Below are 23324 nucleotides of genomic sequence, written 5' to 3'. Positions count from 1 at the left end.
TTCTCAAAGAAGGGAAGGACCCCACTCAATGTGGAAGCTATAGACCAATCTCACTGTTGAACAACGATCTAAAACTATATAGTAAAATATTGGCGAACAGACTTAATCCAATCCTCCCGAGACTAGTACACATGGACCAGGTCAGGTTTGTCCTGGGCCGCCAGGCCTCAGACAACACCCGTAAAATCATTAATTTAGTTGACCATGCCCATCTTACAGACTCACAAGCTATGTTACTAAGTTTAGATGCAGAGAAGGCATTTGACAGAATTGACTGGCTATTTCTAGACCAAACATTAAAAACATTTGGATTCAGGGACTCTTTCCTGAAGGGTGTCCAGGCGCTCTACCAAAATCCAACTGCCTCAGTTAGACTACCAGGTGGAGGATCGGAACAAATCCACATTAGAAATGGCACCCGACAGGGCTGCCCCCTCTCCCCTCTCCTTTTCGCTCTCACGATTGAACCACTGGCGACTAAAATAAGACAAAATCCGAACATCCAAGGTATCCCCATTGCCACTGATCATTACAAAATTTCCCTATTCGCTGACGACATTATCCTGACCTTGACCAAACCCCTAACTTCCCTCCCCAACCTCCAGAGGGAACTGGCGGAGTTTGGAGAGGTATCAGGATATAAAATAAACAGCGACAAATCAGAGGCTCTAAATCTTAGTCTTCCCGACCCCGTAGTCAAGCTCCTTAAACTAAATTTTAGCTATCGATGGTGTCCCTCATGCATTAAATATCTGGGAACTAATGTATCTAGGCACTATCGGGACCTATATAGGGATAACTACCCGAAACTATGGGACCAGATCAAAAAAGATCTAGATCGGTGGGAAGGTTATCAGATCTCATGGATCGGGAGGATGATCTCTACCAAGATGAATATACTCCCAAGAATGTTGTACCTTTTCCAGACGCTCCCGATCCAGGTCCCGGCCGCCGATCTAAAATATATACAGAATAGACTACTCCACTTCATTTGGCAGGGTAAGAGACCCAGAGTCGCCAGATCAGTCCTGATGTCCGCTAGATCCAGAGGAGGGATGGGAGTACCTGATCTATATAAATACTATCTAGCCGCTCAGCTCAGGCAGGTAGTAATGTGGAACTCAGACCGACCCGCTGTTGCTGGGTAAGAATGGAAACTCAATGTGCCAAATTGCCTTCTCTGCAAGCCTGCCTCTGGAGCCTGAACAGAGGAGATGGCCATTTACACAATCTTAATCTTCAGGCCTCACGATTCACGTGGGATACCTGGTCCAGATGCAAATATAAATATAACCTCTCCTCCACAAGCTCACAACTCACCCCCCTCGTTAATAACCCCAAATTCCCTCCAGGATGCGGATCTAATCTGTTCGCCCACCTTCACACACGGGGTATAGAGGCGATTGCCGACCTACTGAGCCTAGGGAAGCTCCTGAGCTACCAAGAACTGAGGAACAAATTTAAAATCACAGAATTGGACACCTTCAAATACCTACAAATTAGAAATTTTGTCAGAATTACCTGCCCTCATCCAGAATACCCCACTCTCACTACGTTTGAGCACCTGTGTGAGGACAAGACTTACCAGAAGGGACTTATCTCGGACATATACAATATATTAATGCGCTCAACGTCCCCCACACAGCATGATTACATGCTCAGATGGTCAGCTGACCTAAATGTTAATATCGAAAGAGAGACTTGGGAAGAAATCTGGCAGGCAGCCTCAGAAACTTCCCTTTGCACCACAATTAAGGAAAACATTTATAAGATCATGTTTGGCTGGCATCTTACCCCAGCTCGATTAAACCAGATCTACCCTCTGGCATCAGACCAATGTTGGAGAGGCTGTGGTAATAGAGGGGACATGGCCCACATCTGGTGGACCTGTCCAGAAATTGTGAAATACTGGGCCAAGGTCCAAATTCTGATAAAAGAGGTCACCGACCTAGAAGTCCCTATTGAACCACTGACCTTCCTGTTGGCCGCACCCATGCCGAATATTGTTCGGCCCACCAGGAAATTAATATCCTTCATTCTTACCGCGGCGAGATGCTGTATTGCGGCCTCCTGGAGGAAAACAACTACGCCTGCGCTAAACACGATTAAAAAAAGGATTGGGGAAGTGATGATTATGGAGAGGCTTACAGCCAACATCAGACAAAAAACCCCGGCCTTTGAGGCTATCTGGGAACCCTGGTCCCATCTCACTAGAGCGCGCCAACTAATCCAGGTGGGAGTGAGGCCCATCCTTCCTCCATAAGGGAAAACTCAAACGACTCTCACTAGAGAAGCCTCAACAGCCAAATGGGACGACCAAACCCCCCCTATCCCCCCTAGCCCTCCCCCCCCCTCCCTCACACCCCCTCATCTCTCACACCACCCCCCTCTCTGCCTTCCCTCTAAGAAGGCACTCCCCTTTCTCTCTGACAACTTAGGTTGCCATTCTTTTTCCCCCAACAAAAAGATGTTTTGGAAAATTGTTAGGCTATGATATCTGACAGGACTGTTGTATTATCTAAATGCCTAATAAAAACATTGAAAAAAAATAAATAAAGAAGGTTGCCTAGTACTTGAAGTTGATTTTAATGTAATGTTGATAATGTTAATATATATATATATATATATATATATATATATATATATATATATATATATATATATATATACGCTCCCGGAAGAAGCCTTTTTGGCGAAAAGGCCGTCGAGCAGAGCTGTGACAGCACCCCTACCTCCTCCTGACCCGTATGCTGCATTGCAAACTCTCAAGATTTTTCTCTGTGACACCGCTGATGCCCGAACCAGGGACGCTGGTCTGTATTGTGGGATTCCCCTACTGCCCTGTTCAATATTCATTGGCAGTGCGCCTTGTCCCTGGGTTGCTTAACCCTGACCCCTGCTTATCCTCAGCATGATTTCACCATTTGGGGACTTACTATGAGTACTAGTACATCATTTGGACTCCCTCTCTTTGCTGTTCATTTCATGTGTACAGCATAGCACTGGCATCAGTCTATTTATTCTGTTTGCAGCACATTGTAGGGTCATTTGCATGTTTACCTGAGTGGCTTTGTTTACATTATATGATTCTTTTCTCAGCCAGTTAGGTATTTATGCTGTGTGTTTTATTATGCTCATTATTACACCTATTTACTGCACCGACACACTTTATTCGAGCAAATACCCGGTATGTACCTGGCAGATACCTGGAATGCGCCACTCCTCACCTCTGACAAGCCCCGTTGCATTTGCCTTCCCAGCCTGGGTTCATGCCTGGCTGACGGGCGGCTGATCTGTTAAATGATAATGATTAGGATTTAATAGGCTGCAATGCTTCGCGTGTCTACCAAATGGCATAAATTCCTGTATTGTAATGCATTATATATTTATATACTGTGCAGTATTGCAGCCAGAGGGAATAAAATGCTTCAATCCCTGCTTGGAAAATACCTCAATGCACTCGGGCAGAAAACAGTCACAAACCTCAATACACCCGGGTATACCCGAATTCGTGGGACTAGCCAAGCTCGAATAAAGTGTGTCGCCAGTGTACCATGCCTGTCATGTTCATGTCATTCTATGCAGTATTTAAAGTAGATATTTCTCTTTTTGCTGCTTCATTATCAGGTATTTGAGGTAAAACCATTTTTTCATGTGGTCTGGTTTGTTTAATAATTTTTTCTTAGATCGGCCGATCTCATCTGCATTACTGGGGGAATAAATATTTTCCCCTGGTTCTGCCATGCTAAATTTGAACCTTTATGTTTTGGGTTTTACCAGACCCTCATGTGATTTGGTGTAGAATTTATCACAGTATTTACGCACAGCAATTTACTATGTGGTATTTGTTTGGGTTTGTCTTGTGTGTTTTTTTATTACTCATTGCTAATAAAGTACATTTTTTCTAATTTTTCAATATATATTGTTTGAGTGCACCTTTTTGACCCTTCTTTTTCTCTTTTTTTACTATATATATATATATATATATATATGTGGAGGGTTTTTGTCACTTTTTTTACTCACCATAACTTAACTCAGTATTATGGTATAGCCTATCCCATAGCCTCTCTTGCATTCCCAGTAAAATCAACCCCACACTGATGAGACCCATCAAGGTCGAAACAGCTGTCTGTGGGTGGTTTTCTGGGTATGCACCTTAACCCTGGCTGTGCTCAAAGCTGTGACCATGCAGCAAGCTTAAGCCTATAGGGAACCATGTTAAAAATGGTTATTGAGGCAAAAAGTGACACTGTGTGCTCATTTGCATGTCATTTCCCAGAATCCCTTGCTGCAGTGGAAGTGCTGTATGCTGGGTGATAATGGGGAAAGGCGGGGTTGCAGACCTGCCTAAGACATGCAGATGAGCATACAGCTATATTTGCATATATATATATATATATATATATATATATATATATATATATATATATATATATAATATATATATCTGTTTTGTGTGATACAGTGAATTTCCTGGAGGAGTGGTCTAGCAGGAGATTCAACGTTACATTAAAATCACCTTCAAGTACTAGGCAACCTTCTCTCTCTCTCTCTCCCCCTCTCTCTCTCCCTCCCCCTCCCTCTCTCCCCCTCTCTATTCCTCACACTGATGATACCCATCAAGGTTGAAACATGTCTGTGAGTGGTTTAAACTTGCTTTGCTAGTCCCATGCTGTGTTTAAAAGCTGTGTGAACGGCGATACATCAGCTTAAATGGGCTCCATGTGAATGGATATTCTAGGCAAAAGGTGACACATTGTGTACTCATTTGCACGTCATCTCCCAGAATCCCTTGCTGCAGTGGGAGCACTGTATGTGAGGTGATAATGGTTGAAAGGCAGGGTTGCAGACCTGTCTAAGACATGTGAATGTGCTCACAAGGGATATTCTTTTTTGGATATATATATATATATATATATATATATATATATATATATATATTAAACTACACTATGCTCTATTAGGGATCATTATAGTTTAGTGTTGTCATTGTGTATTTATGTCATGTTTATGATTTGTCGTTTTTCAATTTGATGTGTACAGTATGTAATCACAGTCAGTGGTTTGTTTGTGTACTGAAGTTGATGGTTCAACAGGCTTAATTGCTTCTGCTGAACCTCGGCAGCTGTTAACATTGATTGGAGGGTTTTTTCACTAATACGACAATCCCATTGGCTGAGGAAATGTCGGTCTTGCTATATCAAGCAACCATGGGGGTTACTGGATATACCTCCTGAAGAAGTGTCATATAACGCGAAACGCGTAGAGGAGACTTCATCACGCAGTGGGGAGCGGACGTGACGACGGAAGCCCAACCAGCTGCGGATACTCACCAGTCTTGCACGGGGTGTGTTCCCTTTCACATGTAAGCAGCAACATCATTTTACACCCTGGATTATTCCATCTCTAGTTCTGTGGGAATGTGACTTGGGGAATCTCCACTAGTGCCCTGACAGTGTGGGTCAGTAGATCTATTAGAATCCATTAATTTTATATTCATCATGTGTATTTATGTGATTTTTAGTATGCAATTTTGAGTCAATTTAAGTTTTTCAATTTTGACTGATGGTTTTTCCTTTTTTGAGCTTCCTTTTTGTGTATGTATCACACAAAATAGATATGGACAGGGAATAGTTCCGTGGGCGCCTATAAAATTTTACCACTATAAAGGATATACGAAAACCAAGCCTGTTGGTTGTGAAGATTGTTGATCCTCACGGTGGGCTTGAAAACAAAGAGAAAGCACAACACATAGCGTAATACTGTTGAAACATTAAACAAACAACATATAAGACAACATATAACAGCTGAATACTGAAATGGTATTTTTAGGACAATAAAATCATTTAATAACAATTAATATTTACTATAATGCACAATTTGCATGGACCCATAGATTTAAGCAATTAAAAATCTGAATAGGTGGTTCAACTGCTCCGTAGCACCAATGTTGATGATAGCAATGCCTACTCACCAGATGGAATAGGTTTGCAGGCAGTGGATATTTTAGAGAGTATCCCCTCTCATCTGTGTGCTGCTCTCTGCTTAGCCAGCTAAGCAGAGAGCAGCACACAGATGAGAGGGGATACTCTCTAAAATATCCACTGCCTGCAAACCTATTCCATCTGGTGAGTAGGCATTGCTATCATCAACATTGGTGCTACGGAGCAGTTGAACCACCTATTCAGATTTTTAATTGCTTAAATCTATGGGTCCATGCAAATTGTGCATTATAGTAAATATTAATTGTTATTAAATGATTTTATTGTCCTAAAAATACCATTTCAGTATTCAGCTGTTATATGTTGTCTTATATGTTGTTTGTTTAATGTTTCAACAGTATTACGCTATGTGTTGTGCTTTCTCTTTGTTGATCCTCACGGTGGGCTTGAAAACAATCTTCACAACCAACAGGCTTGGTTTTCGTATATCCTTTATAGTGGTAAAATTTTATAGGCGCCCACGGAACTATTCCCTGTCCATACTGTTTTCCTGACCAGGGGGTCAGGCTTTGTGTCCTAGGCAGCCCCTTATGTATAGTTTTAATTAATATATAAGGTAATAGTTACTACACCACACACATTGCGGTTAGCGCTACCTGTTTTGTTGTTTATACACAAAATAGATATGATACGTCAGCAAAACACTTAGACTTAATCGCGGAATTACTTTCTATTCTAGCCCACATAACGTATACACAAGAATAGATTCTTTTTTTTTTATTGAGCAGAGAAATGTAGAATTAGTTAAAGATGCCAAGTTGGGTACTATCACATGGTGAGACCATGCCCTCATTGAGCTGATACTATTGCCAGGAAATACAGTAGAAGACTGCCTCAGTGGAACTGGAGACCTAATGAGACTTTACTAAAGGGCACAGACATCACTGAGTCTGAGAAGATTAGGGACACACTTAGAGTGTGGCTAGCAACACCTTGTCCGCATTATCTGGGGAGCACATAATTAGGTAGAGGGGTAAATGAATCAAGTGGGTGTCCTTTAAGAAAAAACAATGAGCTCTGGCCATGGAGAACTTTATCTAACAGATTCTAGAGAGAGAATTAAGACACAAAAAGAAGCAGGACAAGCATTAGTGAATTAGAGGCAAGTTCAGAATTACTAAACCACAAAATAGAAAAGAGTGGACAATTAGAACAAAGTTCTGTGATATACAGTGCTCGAATGTATAAGGTCACTAATCCAAAACACAATAAATGAAATAACTTGATTGAAGAGAGTTCATAATACAGGTATCCAAAGTCTCAGTGAGTGCTTATAACACACACAGGTATGCACTTATGTGATCAGAAGCGTATTAAGTCCTGGTAGGTGATATAGAAGTTATGTATGAAACAACTCCCACTATTGACACCTATTAGAACTGCGTCTGAAATGCAGAAATAAATCCTGTGTGTGATATCCCAGCAGTAACCAAACATAAGTAAATGATAAGTGGTTACTCACAAATGGTATCCTGTAGTCTCTCCGTTGGCGTGCATCACGCGGTGTAAGCAGATGAATAGTCCCGGAAGGGAAAAGAAAGCGAAAAGGAGACACAGTGCGTTGCACGAAATGCGTAGGAGTGGTTACACCCTCCGTTTTTTTATGTAGCTAAATAAACATTTTTATTACCCAAGACCTGTTTCTCTAGTGCTGTGCGCTGATCCCTTTCTTTTTTTGGAATTTTATGATAGTAGGAAATTGAAGAGAGCATTATGTCCATACCATCAGGTAAGAGCCCTGGTCCGGTCAGACTGTCCATTAGATACTTTTAACAATCCCAGATATACTAATTAAACAAGAGTGATGTTTTTAATTCACTAAGAGACAAAAATGTCCTACCAAGTGTGATGCTGGAAGCCCATATCACAGTTATTCCAAAATGGAAAATGGAAACCCGCAGCTGTTAGTTAGTTCTTTATTGTATTGTATGTCTTTATTTATATAGCGCCATTAATGTACATACTGTAGCGCTTCACAGTAGTAATACATGGGGTAATCAAATAAATACCAGATAATATAAATTACAGAGCATGGGAATAAGCGCTTTAGACATAAAAGTAACATTAAGGAAGAGGAGTCCCTGCCCCGAGGAGCTTACAGTCTAATTGGTAGGTAGGCAGAACGTACAGAGACAGTAGTAGGGAGTTCTGGTAAGTGCGTCTGCAGGGGGCCAAGCTTATGTATCATGTGTTCAGAATATCCACAGTGCTATTCATATGCTTCTTTAAGCAAGTGTGTCTTAAGGTGGGTCTTAAAGGTGGATAGAGAGGGTGCAAGTCGGGTACTGAGGGGAAGGGCATTCCAGAGGTGTGGGGCAGTCAGTGAAAAAGGTTTAAGGCGGGAGAGGGCTTTAGATACAAAGGGGGTAAAAAGAAGACATCCTTGAGCAGAACGCAAGAGTCTGGATGGTGCATAACGAGAAATTAGGGCAGAGATGTAAGGAGGGGCAGAAGAGTGTAAAGCTTTAAAAGTGAGGAGAAGAATGGAGTGTGAGATGCGGGGTTTGATCGGAAGCCAGGAGAGGGATTTCATGAGGGGAGATGCTGAGACAGATCTGGGAAAGAGTAGAGTGATTCTGGCAGCAGCGTTTAGGATAGATTGTAGGGGAGACAGGTGAGAGGCAGGAAGGCCGGACAGCAGGAGGTTAAAGTAATCAAGATGGGAGAGAATGAGGGCCTGAGTCAGAGTTTTAGCAGTCGAGCAACAGAGGAAAGGGCGTATCTTAGTTATATTGCGGAGGAAAAAGCGACAGGTTTTAGAAATGTTTTGAATGTGAGGGGCGAATGTGAGAGAGGAGTCGAGTATGACCCCTAGGCAGCGTGCTTGGGCTACTGGGTGAATGATGGTAGTTCCAACAGTAATGTGGAATGAGGTAGTAGGGACAGGTTTGGGAGGAAGTATGAGGAGCTCTGTTTTAGCCATGTTGAGTTTAAGGCGACGGAGGGCCATCCAGGATGATATAGTAGAGAGACATTCAGAAACTTTGGTTTGTACAGCAGGTGTAAGGTCAGGTGTTGAAAAGTATATTTGTTTGTCGTCAGCATAGAGGTGATATTTAAACCCAAAAGATGTTATTAGGTCACCTAGAGAGAGTGTGTACAGAGAAAAGAGAAGAGGTCCCAGGACAGAGGCCTGGGGTACCCCCACAGAGAGATCGATAGAGGAGGAGGAGGAGGAGGAGGTGGAGGAGGTGTTAGCAGAAGAGACACTGAAAGTACGATGTTAATAAGACTCTGGCCAAAATTCTTGCAAATCAATTAAAAACCCATCTTCCATAGTGGATCGACCTAGACCAGGTCATCTTTGTTCCTGGCTAAGAGGCTACGGTCAACTTATAAACTTGACTCAATTTATACAATCTAAGCAAATCCCTGCAATGTTCCTCTCAATGAACGCAGAGAAGGCTTCTGGTAGGGTAGGATGACCTTCATGGAAAGGTTTTGAAACGTATAGGATTAGGTAGCATGTTCACGAAATATGTTAAAACACTCTACACTAACCCCTTGGCTCAGCAAAAGTAAATTGGGAGCTGTTGGACCCCCTTCTGAACACTAATGGTACAAGACAGGTATGCCCGCTGTCCCACTTCATCTTTGCACTGACGGTTAATTTTAGGGCTGACCCAAACATAACGGGATCTAAATAGGACCAAGGTCCCATAAACGTTTCATGTATGCGGATGATATCCTCCTTACCCTTACGAATTCCATGATTTCTATGTCCTCAATCATGCGAGAAATAAAGGCATTTAGTGAAGCATCATATTTTCAAATCAATTGTCAGAGGCTGTGACGGAGCGGCTTTGGTCAGAGAAGAGCTTTCACACCACTTTCTTGAAATGAAAAGTGCTTTATTTCCCTTACCAGGGACGCAGGTTGTAGTTGCACAGATAATAAAACAATGAAAGTAAATGGCATAAGTCTGCAACAAAAACAATAGTCCTTAGTTCCAAGCACACAACGGAGTTCAGGCTCTCCCCTCAGCCAGGCTCTCTGCAACCTGTTCCCTCACAGGTTGAGAGGCAAAATGATAACCTGGAAGAAATCTGCTGTCTTCCTTTTAAACCTCCCCTTTCCAATCAGCTAGCACAGGGGTCTCCAAACTCAGTCCTCAAGGGCCGCCAATAGGCCGGCTTTTATGGATATCCCTGTTTCAGCACAGGTGGCTCAGTCTTTGACATTTACCATGTTATATTTTGTCATATATTTTGGAACGGTGTTAAAGATGTACAGTAAATACGCTTTGAGTTGTGTTGGAATAATGAGCACCTACATTTGTATTCCAAAACATGTTGAATTACTACTTTATTTGCTGCATTTTATAACGATGATATGCCGTAATAAAGAAAGAATAAAAATATATAAACAGGATGTATACTAAGTAACTACAACACAACATTAAACTGCAGAATACATGTTGAACATCAAGACAATACAGACAATGGGCAAAAAAATGGAGTACAAAATTGCACCAGATTTATTAAAACAACAAATCTCATTTAATGCAATTGAGTTTTCTTGGATAAATCTGATGCTATTTTTATGCCCTGGTGTTGCAGCAGAAAGACTTTAATACACAGTATCTAACAAACGGTAGAGAAAGAGAATTACATACACACAGCTGTACCTACATACAAATTTATAAGCACCAACAATTATCAGGAAGTTACCAATCTCCTCTCCCAATTTCCAAGAATATGCATATACTACAGTAGCTGTACCGGGCATAACATATGCTGATCTAGCAGATCTTAAAGGTTATTAAACATCACTCTTTGTTTTCATCCCTGTAATGCCTTGCTGTCTCTTCCCCCCTCTTCCACGCCTTTCTCCTCCATCATGCACAATTCCTTGCTGTCTCTTCCCCCCTCTTCCACACCTTTCTCCTCCATCATGCACTGTGCCTCTTTGCACTCCCTGCATTAGTGTCTGCTCCTCTCTGTGCACACTCTACTCCCTCCTCTCCTACTCATTTCTGCCTCCTCCTCTCTTTGCTGACTCTGTTTCCTCCTACTCATCTTCCTGTCTCTCCTCCCCTCTTTGCACTCCCTCCTGCCCTATATACATACTTCTCTCCATTCCCTCCGCTTTGTCATCCATCTGTCTCCACCTCTCCTTGCTGTTGTTGCTTAGCAACCATGTAACAGCTGAACCTTTTCCAGGGTGGTTTTCATTGGTAGAGGAGAGAGGCTGGGAGTTGGAGGGGTGGATTGGGTGCCACTGTGGAGAAGGAAGGGAGCGTGCTACTTTGGGAGCCATGCTGTGCTATCATCATCCCTGATCCGCCTAATTGAAACAACGAGAGGATGTAGTGAGGGAGTGACGCTGGGGTGCACCATTGGAAGTCACATGGTGCGGAAGAAGGTCAGAGGCACTATCCAAGCGTCGGTTAGCAGCGGACGTGCTGACTCAACGGGCGAAGTATCCCTACAGAGAAATAACGCTCTACATCTCCACACAACCTCTAAAGCCCATGCTTTAAAAACTTGGATGTTTGTGAGTGTATTTTCATTATTCTTTGTGTTTAGTAAAAAAAAAATCTTTCACAATGAGGTGTGCGCTTTCTGTTCTTTTTCCCTTATCTTAGTATCCCATGGATTACTGGGTTTGCATCCCTAAGGCCTCGTTCAGGGTGCTGGCTTCGGAGGGAGGGCGTGCTTACATGTGAGCGGCCGTCCGAAACAATGTATTGAAAGTGAATTGTGGTTGTCAGGGTAGCAGCTGCCCTGTCTCTGAGGTACGGAGTTGACGCTGGCTACAGTTTCAATAACAACCCAAGTTGTTTTTTGAAGCTGCAGCAGCGTCACTGGGACCTCGGCAGCCAATGAAATCATTCTTGAGAATAATTTCAAGACAGCAACTCCGATCCCTAAGCTGCTGTCTGTAGTCCCGCCTCCTCAACTCTTGAAAAAGTCTGCTGGGGATGATGTGCACACGTCGCCCAGCAGACTGCCGCTCGCACACGCGAACACCCGCCCTCCAACTCCTGCCTCTGGCACCCTGAACGAGGCCTAACTAAGAAAGCAGCCCCCTCTGGATCAAATTGTACTGGACTTTTCATGCTATACTGTGAAGCTATGTATATATATCCATAACTATTGAATAATTGGTCAAGTATTGGGTTACAAGCGAACTTTTAATACTTGGTTTTAAGCGCCTGCAGCTGTGTCTCTCTTTTCGTGGTTTTTTTTTCATATAATATGTGTTCACATTACATTTAGTGGATAGTATTGACACACCTACACTGTGTAGGTGTGTTACTACCTCCTGTGTGTTTTTCCTCCGATAGAGCCTTGGAGGAATATATCTCTATATAAAGTTTTAGATATTAGGTTAAAGTACAGTTAGCTTATACTTTTTATTAACAGCTGAACCTTTGTAAGGAAACAAGCCTAAACCTTATATAAAATTGAGATCTGAGATGAGGATAAAGTTTGTCTCACTTAGAAAATATACATATTATGGCCAGTTAAAAGGTGACGTCAGCCAAAACTGAGAAATGAGTCATGCTATTTCTGTGTAAATAAATAATAATCTCAAAGTCTAGTGATAGAGAGATATGAAGACATGTAAAACTGTGAACTAGATATTTCTCACTAATATCTGAACCAGGACATCTGCATTTTTACCATATTTTGAATTTTCCTGAAACCTGCCTTCTTTATTAAATTATAACCCAACAACAAGCCACCAGTGTTTAAATTGGGAAAGTATTTGAACCATACCGATAAAATGTTACGTTTCATATAGTGATTAAGGCACTTACAAAGCAGCTGTTAAATAAATTGAGTGGACCCCAAGATATGCCCAAGCCTGTAACAGCTTCTCCAGATATCCTGTTGGAAACAAGGATAGTGAGTTTTATTTGATATTATAAACACGATAGTATCCCCAAGAAATCCATGTTTAACAAGGAAAGAATGATAATAGGGATTACCAGCTAAAACTGACTGTTTTATGATTATTTTTAAACGGCTTTGGCAATCTTCATAAATGCTGTAATAATGAAGCTAAGGGTGAGGGTTTCTAGTCTAATTTCAGATTTGTTAACCCTTATCTCTCTTGTCCTAATTTGATCTCTGACATTTAGTGTGTCTGTGCAAGAGTTAGGAGGCAGGGAAAGGTTAAAAAAACCCAGTAGTAAAGTGACAGGAGAGGATGGATCTTAGCAATGTTACAGAGGAAGAAGCAACATGTTTTAGCCAGAGCATGAATGTAAATTGAGGAGACGGAGGAGTCACATGTCACTCCTAGGCAATGTGCTTTAGCAACAGGGTGGTTGGTGGATCAATTTACTGTGCTCGAAAATGGGAAACTGGGCCAGTTTTAGGAGGAAATATGAGGGGCTCCATTTTGGACATATAAGTGGGAGTGGGTAGGTAAGACTATGGCCAAGAAGCTCTGGCTAACTTAGGACTGGATTGTAGGTGTGAGGGTAGGGGTGGATAGATTTATCTGTGTAGAGGTGATACCTAAAGCCAAAGAAGTTGACGAGGTCACAAAGTGATAGTTTGTAGAGAGCGCGTGAAAAGTAGAGGCCCCACAACAGACAGACACTGACATTTGTTGGGTCTAGAGTTAGGCAGGATTTACAACTTAATTTGCATCTTACTTTATTTCCCTAATTTTTGACCCTTCTGGTAAGAGAGCACGTCTGGGCCACTGTAGTTTTATCACTCATATGACATTCTTGCCATCTTAAGCAAATTAATGATTACAGTTTCCTCTGTCAGTTGAGGGGTTTAACCCTTTGGGAGGGATCTGTTAACAGTAGTTTTTCTTACAGGTGTAATCTTTTTGATTGCTACATAGCTGCTGTATTGCCGTTTAATTTAACCCACTCACTGCGAATGCGGCTTTTAACTTGATCATATTTTTTTTTTTTTTTTAATATATATATAGTATTGTCCCTCTGTCTTTAGCCATATAAACACATTTTGAGACGGCGTGCAAAATATATCAAATTTCCTCCATTGCAGCTGTTACAGAACTGGTATCCCTGTGTTGTTGCGATTTACCAATGATAAAACATGTAACTTGTCAGTAATGTGCGTATGCCTTTCCCAGATCGTGCTTCTCCCTGCACTGCTTACACTGGTTACTTAGAAGTTACTGTTCAATTATTTTCCAGAAATGTTTACATCAACACAGGTGGGTTTTTTTTTGTTTTTTTGCAGACAAGGAAAATGAAATCAAATGGATATACTGTAGGTGCATTCCATTGTAGCGCACTTTCCCACACCCCCTGGGAAATATGGCGGCTACTGTGTGTACTGTGTTATCTGTGGCTAACAGGAGGTCTGAGCCTCTGCTGCTGGGAGCCTGGGGTGTACCTGGTCTGTCTGGTGACAGCGCCTCCACCTGCGCGCGGTCCTAACACTGCTGGATAACCCTGTCACAGGATACAATGTAAAAATTACACACTGGTATGGTACAACAAGTTTACTGAACACATAAGAACAATAATAGAACCACTCAGGCCTCACATGGCAATGCCCCCAACCACCATGTCCACACCCCGATGGGATTTACCCCAAAGTACTGAGGTGTCCTGGGCACCTAACCACCCAGTGTCTACTGGAGCCAAACCCACCCAATGTATGTGTGACAGCGCTGCCCACACGAAGTGTTACTGTTGGTGCACTTGTAGATGGGGATACCTGCCAGGCGCTTCAGCACCTGGTATCACCAACGGAAGAGAACAGTCTGTCTCACGCCATCGCCGTCAGCGAAGGCGCCTGCCTCCATTTAGGGTGGTATCCGGTTGGAGTGTCCCACCGTGATGAGTCTCTGGCCTTGCGGGGGTGGTCCGATCCCAGACCACAGGCTGCAACTACTGCTACGGGAGCCGCCGTGGATCTCCAGCGACCCAGTCGCCCCTGCCTCAACCTCCCTGCACCTCCCTGTCTAAGGCGGTCTAACCACAGCCTCCGGCGGCACCCCACCACCTGCGTAGGTAAGGGGGAGAGACCAAGGAGCCATGGGGAAGCTCAAAGGTGAGACCTGGCCACACCATTGTAGTACTGTGGCACATACCACCTATTTAGTCAACTCCCCAAATCACTCACTGACGAGATTCTAAAGGAGTCAGAATTGATGTAAAGTACTATACAGGTACCCTGATCCTTTTTACAGGTCCTTAGGAATGTCAATTTGTTTTTTGCAATTATTTATTAGAATTGTGAGTGTCCATTATTGTGCCTTATTCTACGAACTAGTTTCTGGAACTAGTTGCAAATACGCCACGGACTGCTCTGGATACCAGTGCTTTGGTGTGACACTCTGCTTTTTCTTATTTCATTATATGAAAAATTAAAGTTTAAACGTTTTGTAAAACCTTCCAATTTTCTTTACTGTTGTGATTTTTTTTCACAATTGTTTTACTGTATTGTAGTCGCCTCGAAAGGCACTGCAAAAAAAATAAATCAATTGTAATATATTTTTCATTAATAGGATGTATACAAAACAATAAGTATATGGTGTGGTGTGTAAATAAAAGTAACAAAGCACTCCATCCAGTAATACATTTTAGTGGGTTTTTTTTAATGTACCAATTCATAGCGAAATAAAACATTTCAGGGTACGGCTATTTCATTGGGTCATCTTAAAAATGTATTTAAAAAATCATGCTCTTTTCTTTTTTAGAAAAATTGTCTGCTACATTACAAGACCATATAAAAAAATCTCCATAACATTGTTAAATTCAACAGAACATAATTTATAAGTTTAGGCATTACTACTTTTTTAGATTGTTACTATTGACTAAATAATAACAAATGAACTCAAACTTACTAAGTGATGCTAATACACCTTTGGGCACCGAATGATACCTAATGGCTCATCTACTTGAATGGGCAGAAAGATGTCTTCCAGCTGTGGAAGTTGTTTTACAGAATAAGACCTCTTAATAAATATGGACCATCATTTGTCAAAGTTAATGTGAGATCAGCGTGTACCCGTACTCCTTATCTTAATTAGAAGTTGCATTTTAAACATTGTTTTAGAACAATCGTTGTAATGTACGTACAGCAAATAACTTAATCGGTATGTGCGATATATCAACAAAATCTTTTGAAGCATCATTATTAATTTCAGAATTGAGAATTTTTTTGAAGTATGTTGTTGGTTTGTTCATCTTTAATTAATGTCCAGATGCGTGGAATAAAGCAGGCCATGCTTCCCATAGGAATCATAACTGTCATGGTAAGGCAGATTTAGCCACTCTTGCTGGTAGCTTTTTTTGCTGTACACAAAACATTGTATGATGCTGTTAACAGCTGGTCCCTCTTCAGGTGACCCATCTTTACCTTCCCACTCTACTATCTCAATCCCCTTAGGACTGCGTTGGTACATGTCTGGGCAGCATTCAAATTCATCCAGGAATTGAAGCAGCTGGTCATCAACAGAGTAGATTTCTCCAACAATATGGTGCCCAGTTCCTGGGACATTCAGTAAAAATGGAATGTTTCCTTTCTCTGCAATCACCAGGGGGTATTTGTCCACTGTTTTGCCTGTGCCTTTAAATACTGCTTTTCCATGCTCACAGTTTATCATGAAGTGGTCGTTCGGTTGTCCTTTCTTGAGGGTTCCATATACAAAGATGTCTGTCATTTTACCTATAGAGAGATAAAGCAAATAGTATATTTTAATGTCATTTTCCCTACTGCCCACTGGTTCCTAGAATGGGTCCATTATCCATAAGGGCTTATTTGACGAATCTTATATGTAAGCAATACTGAATCAAAGAACTACAGCTATAAAATTACTGTGAATAAAACCTTAAGGGGCTAATTCTTTATGTTCTGAAGTGGCAGATTGTGTCGTTTTTGGCCCAAATTACCCATGAACTCCAATGGGGAATTTTGGCTGAAAATGAGCAGACTGGTGACTTCGGCACACATAGAATCAGCCCCTAAATCTTTAATGTATGTGCAGTCTAACGATTTCCAACCCCCTTGGACACAGAGAAGTGTTAATCAAAGGATTAAAACCTGCTCACTATAATAAACACAACTAGTTAATCTAGAATATATATTTGGTTTTAGAGTACACATGTTCTGGTAACATGTTTTCTGGATCCTATTTTGCCTACATGAAAATATCATAATATAAAACGTAATTGAAGTTTTTTTTAGCAAATATGCTGAAAATGAATATAAGAATCAGAACATGCTCACAATTTGCCATTTAGACGTCCAACATACAGTAATATTTCATATCTATAAAAATAAGAGTTGTGGCACTCCATATAGAATTAGGTTTAAATAGCCAATAGAGATTTAAACTCGGGAGTCTAAATTGTAGGACAGATTAGCAGCCTCTAAATTGGGGAAGAAACAAATCCTAAAATATACAAAAATAAAAGTGTTTATCTCCAATTTGACAGAAATATATTTAATAGATGTTATATAGTATATGTGTAGCTAGGTCGGGGGGGGACCTGGGTCCCTATTCCCTTCCCCTTCTCTCCGCTGTAGTGCGGAAGGCTGCGGTGGGTGCGGGTGCCGTAGGACTGCGAGACGGACCCGCCGGTCAGGTGGGGAGGATGGCCAGATCGCCGGTGCTCCTTGGCGGGCCGCCAAGGAAGGGCGCTGCCATCTTGCACACAGTTGCGCATGCGCAGTGAGTGGCGCATGCGCAGAGGGAGCTGCAGGGCGGCCATTAGGCAGAGGAAGCACCTTAGGGGACTACGAGCCCCATCAGGCATAGGGGCAACGAACCAGGTGATGCGGGAGGAGTCATCGCTGGATCCTATCTTCCACAGCGCCCCCGGTTGCACGTGCACCAACAACAATGTGAGAGACTGATAAAGTCATACAGAAAACGATTACTTCAAGTTATTGCTGCTAAAGGTGGTTCTACAAGCTATTGAATCATATGGTGTACTTAGTTTTTCACACATGGCTTCTCCATTTTGGCTTTATTTTTGTTAAATAAATCATGACACAGTGTAATATGTCATGTGTTGTTGTTCATCTGAGGTTTTATTTACCTAATTTTAAGACCTGCTAAGGAACAGCTGATTGTTATTATGTTCTGATATGTAAAACCATAGAATTCAAAGAGGGTGTACTTTCTTTTTCACACAACTGTATGTATGTGTGTGTATATATATATATATATATATATATATATATATATATATATATGTTATATATATGTGTATATATATATATATAATGTTATATATATGTGTATATATATATGTTATATATATGTGTATATATATATATATATATATATATATATATATGTATGTATGTGTCTTATCTTTGGTTGCCTGCAGTAAAATCGTTATCTTATACCAATGTGTAATTCTGTGTGTCCTGTAACGGGGGTATTCCACACAGTAGAATCCCGTACATGTGGAGGCGCTACCGAGCATCACTCGGGTGCACTCCAGGTTCCCAGCGGCGGAGGCGCAGATCTCATGGTAACCACAGGTATTGCACCACACACATACACCGTAGCCACACATCTCCCAGGGGGTGGGGGAAAGTGCGCTACATATGTAAACATATTTAAAAAGAGCAGTAATAAATGTGGAACCGAAGATGAACCACAAGATAAAAACAAACCATTAAAAAAACGACCTAATAGTCAAAGTTCTAAATACCACCAACAGTGGAAATAGATTAAAAAGTCTTCCAACCCTGTTGGAGATGGGTATTGGATGTAAATAATTCCCACAGCGCTGGCCAGATAGTGTGTCTGAGATCCGGTGAGTGATTGATAGTAATAGGGGAGAGACACAGGGAGCTAGTCCTGCAAGATATTCTCTCTACTCAAATGTATAATCCCAAATGAAAAGACACCAATTGTATAGCTGATCTCCGGATGAATTAATGGGAAATCCCTAAATGCACCATACAAAAAATATATACAGTAAGTACTGTATGTTAAACCTCAATATCAAGAGAAATGTCTTGCTCCTGAAGACTTAACAGTCTTATTTGGCAGTGAAATAATTGCCTGCTGGTGGGTACTTCTTGAGACATATCAAAATGATTGGTAATTTAGAGTTACATTTTTTATTAAGCAATACTGTCTGGAATCAAAGCCCCAAATACTTCCAATTAGAATATTAATTGGAATCCTGACATCACTTTCATAGGGCTGCGGCCACGCTGCCGCTGAGCTCGCTCATCTTTGAAAGCGGTGACGTCACCAACTTTCCACGCATGAGTGATCCGCTGTCCTGCAATAATTTTGGAGCAGGGGGCGTGGCTATTAAGGGAGGGGCGTGGTCATTAAGGGAGGGGGCGTGTCATTGGCTGGATCGGGGCTGTGTGTCTGTGTGTGTGTCTCTCCATTCTCCCCTCCCCCTTCCCTCTATTCTCCCCTCCCTTTCCCTCCATTCTCTCCTTTCTCCCTTTCCTCCTCTCTCCCCCTCCTTCACTCCTCTCTCCCCCCCCATCCCTCCTCTCTCCCCCCCCATCCCTCCTCTCTCCCCCCCCATCCCACCTCTCTCCCCCCCATCCCTCCTCTCTCCCCCCCATCCCTCCTCTCTCCCCCCCCATCCCTCCTCTCTCCCCCCCATCCCTCCTCTCTCCCCCCCATCCCTCCTCTCTCCTCCCCCCATCCCTCCTCTCTCACCCCCCCATCCCTCCTCTCTCCCCCCTCTCTCCCCCCCCACCCTCCTCTCTCCCCCCTCTCTCCCCCCCCCATCCCTCCTCTCTCCCCCCCATCCCTCCTCTCTCCCCCCCATCCCTCCTCTCACCCCCCATCCCTCCTCTCTCCCCCCCCATCCCTCCTCTCTCCCCCCCCATCCCTCCTCTCTCCCCCCCCCATCCCTCCTCTCTCCCCCCCCATCCCTCCTCTCTCCCCCCCCCCATCCCCCCCCCATCCCTCCTCTCACCCCCCCCATCCCTCCTCTCTCCCCCCCCCCATCCCTCCTCTCTCCCCCCCCCCATCCCTCCTCTCTCCCCCCCATCCCTCCTCTCTCCCCCCCCCATCCCTCCTCTCTCCCCCCCCATCCCTCCTCTCTCCCCCCCCATCCCTCCTCCTCCCCCCCCATCCCTCCTCTCCCCCCCCCATCCCTCCTCTCTCCCCCCCCATCCCTCCTCTCTCCCCCCCCCCCATCCTCCTCTCTCCCCCCCATCCCTCCTCTCTCCCCCCATCCCTCCTCTCTCCCCCCTCATCCCTCCTCTCTCCCCCCCACTCCCACCTCTCTCCCCCCCATCCCTCCTCTCTCCCCCCCCATCCCTCCTCTCTCCCCCCCCACCCCTCCTCTCCCCCCCCATCCCTCCTCTCTCCCCCCCCATCCCTCCTCTCTCCCCCCCATCCCTCCTCTCTCCCCCCCCCATCCCTCCTCTCTCCCCCCCCATCCCTCCTCCTCCCCCCCCCATCCCTCCTCTCTCCCCCCCCATCCTCCTCTCTCCCCCCCCCATCCCTCCTCTCTCCCCCCCCCCCATCCCTCCCTCTCTCCCCCCCCCCATCCCTCCTCTCTCCCCCCCATCCCCTCTCTCCCCCCCATCCCTCCTCTCTCCCCCCCATCCCACCTCTCTCCCCCCCCATCCCTCCTCTCTCCCCCCCCCATCCCTCCTCTCTCCCCCCCCCCATCCCTCCTACTCCCCCCCCATCCCTCCTCTCTCCCCCCCCCATCCCTCCTCTCTCCTCCCCCCCATCCCACCTCTCCCCCCCCCCATCCCTCCTCTCTCCCCCCTCTCTCCCCCCCCATCCCTCCTCTCTCCCCCCCTCTCTCCCCCCCCCATCCCTCCTCTCTCCCCCCCATCCCTCCTCTCTCCCCCCCATCCTCCTCTCTCCCCCCCCATCCCTCCTCTCTCCCCCCCCATCCCTCCTCTCTCTCCCCCCCCATCCCTCCTCTCTCCCCCCCCCATCCCTCCTCTCTCCCCCCCCATCCCCCCCCATCCCTCCTCTCTCCCCCCCCCCATCCCTCCTCTCTCCCCCCCCATCCCTCCTCTCTCCCCCCCCCATCCCTCCTCTCTCCCCCCCCATCCCTCCTCTCTCCCCCCCCCCCCATCCCTCCTCTCTCCCCCCCCATCCCTCCTCTCTCCCCCCCCCATCCCTCCTCTCTCCCCCCCCATCCCTCCTCTCTCCCCCCCATCCCTCCTCTCTCCCCCCCATCCCTCCTCTCTCCCCCCCCCCATCCCTCTCTCTCCCCCCCATCCCTCCTCTCTCCCCCCATCCCTCCTCTCTCCCCCCTCATCCCTCCTCTCTCCCCCCCCATCCCTCCTCTCTCCCCCCCCATCCCTCCTCTCTCCCCCCCCATCCCTCCTCTCTCCCCCCCCCCATCCCTCCTCTCTCCCCCCCCCCATCCCTCTCTCTCCCCCCCCCCATCCCTCCTCTCTCCCCCCCCCATCCCTCCTCTCTCCCCCCCCCCATCCCTCCTCTCTCCCCCCCCCATCCCTCCTCTCTCCCCCCCCATCCCTCCTCTCTCCCCCCCCCCCATCCCTCCTCTCTCCCCCCCCCCATCCCTCCTCTCTCCCCCCCCCATCCCTCCTCTCTCCCCCCCATCCCTCCTCTCTCCCCCCCATCCCTCCTCTCTCCCCCCCATCCCTCCTCTCTCCCCCCCCATCCCTCCTCTCTCCCCCCCCATCCCTCCTCTCTCCCCCCCCATCCCTCCTCTCTCCCCCCCCATCCCTCCTCTCTCCCCCCCATCCCTCCTCTCTCCCCCCCCATCCCTCCTCTCTCCCCCCCCATCCCTCCTCTCTCCCCCCCATCCCTCCTCTCTCCCCCCCATCCCTCCTCTCTCCCCCCCCCATCCCTCCTCTCTCCCCCCCCATCCCTCCTCTCTCCCCCCCATCCCTCCCCCCCCCATCCCTCCCCTCTCCCCCCCATCCCTCCTCTCTCCCCCCCCATCCCTCCTCTCTCCCCCCCCATCCCTCCTCTCTCCCCCCCCATCCCTCCTCTCTCCCCCCCCCATCCCTCCTCTCTCCCCCCCTTCCCACCTCTCCACCCCTTCCCACCTCTCCACCCCTTCCCACCTCTCCACCCCCTTCCCAGCTCTCCACCCCCTTCCCTCCTCTCCCCCCCTTCCCTACTATCCCCCCTTCCTACTCTCCACCCCCTTCCCTCCTCTCTCCCCCTTCCCTACTATCCCCCCTTCCTACTCTCCCCCCCTTCCCTTCTCTCCCCCTCCCTTTCCCTCCTCTATCCACCCTGCCCCTCATCTCCTTTCCCCCTTCACTCCATTCGCTCCCTCCCCTCTCCCATCCATTCTCTCCCTCCCCTCTCCCCTCCATTCTCTCCTCCCCCCTTCCCTCCTCTCCCCCTCTCCCATCCTCTCTCCCCCTTCCCTCCTCTCTCTCTCCAACATCCCTCCTCAACCCCCCCTTCCACCTCATTCCCCCCTTCCACCTTTCTCCGCTTCCCCCCCCTCTTCCACCTCTCTCCGCTCCCCTCCCCCTCTTCCACCTCTCTGCGCTCCATCAAGCCGCGTGAGCGGGGACGTGAGGATACAGATCACAAGAATTAAGCTCGGCAAGCACTGTGCGCTCAGCGCTAGCGTGGACGCAGCCTAAGAGGTTAGCAATGCAAGGGTTATGAGAACATTTCTAATGCTTCAGCACATTGTACTTACTCTGAATGCTAAACTAGAAGAAGGTAAAGGGCACTGCTGTTTAAATCTAAGTGTAGCCAGGTCACCTGATGGCTACTATTCTGTGCTTGGGCTGGCAGTAAACCCTGGTACAATCAGGTTGCCAGTAGTTGGTATGGGGTTTTCCCCCTCCCATTTGTTACTGCACTTGAGTGACAGCTGGAGGTGGTACATCCTGTTGTAGCTGGGACAATGGGGTGCCCGCCTCCTGGCTGTACTTAAGGGCAGGACCGCCCTAAATTTAGGGTTGTCCTTCCCCTCTGAGGAAGGCAGGTCACATAACTGGGAGTCTTTGATTGGATAACAAAACACAACTGTAGACTGAGATTGGAGCCTACCAATGTGCTCTTCCCTCCGGGGGAGAGTGAATGTGGACCATACCTCTGCTAGGATGGCTGCGGGTGCCCTTGGCCTGTAGTGACGGTCCAGGGACCATCATTCAGTGAGAGCTGAGAGTACTGCATTGGGCAGATTCTGCATTGTTTCTGTTACTGCAGAGTATAGTAATAAACCCATTCCTGTTTGCAATATACCTCCTGCCTGGTGCGTGACCTTACTGGGGGGAGAGGTAATATGTTTTTGTACATATTTAAATTTTATTGAATAATAATGAGTACGTTTTGCTACTTGTGTGCTGTTTGTCTTCCATTGTGCCTATGACAATTAATTTCTACTAAGGCTTTCTTATGTTTTGGAACTCTGGTTACAGCACATTTATATTACATTCATTTGAAAGTACAAGTCTTTGTTTACAAAAGAAC

General features: G+C 45.6%; 1 protein-coding gene across 4 annotated transcripts in view; it reads right to left on the bottom strand.

Moving 5' to 3' along the window:
- Window positions 1-15524: 15524 nt before the first annotated feature.
- Window positions 15525-23324, bottom strand: part of GGACT (gamma-glutamylamine cyclotransferase) — a 44099-nt gene continuing 36299 nt past the window's right edge. For all 4 annotated transcript variants that reach the window (XM_075590770.1, XM_075590771.1, XM_075590769.1 and 1 more), the window contains one exon: window positions 15525-16618. In XM_075590770.1, coding sequence (XP_075446885.1) covers window positions 16140-16613 — 474 coding nt within the window. In that variant the 5' untranslated portion in view covers window positions 16614-16618 and the 3' untranslated portion in view covers window positions 15525-16139. The remainder of the gene's footprint in view (window positions 16619-23324) is intronic.

This window comes from Ascaphus truei, chromosome 3 (assembly GCF_040206685.1).
Source record: "Ascaphus truei isolate aAscTru1 chromosome 3, aAscTru1.hap1, whole genome shotgun sequence".
Taxonomy (NCBI): Eukaryota; Metazoa; Chordata; class Amphibia; order Anura; family Ascaphidae; genus Ascaphus; species Ascaphus truei.
Note: the sequence above shows the minus strand (reverse complement) of the source record. Positions and strands in the feature narration are given on the sequence as shown.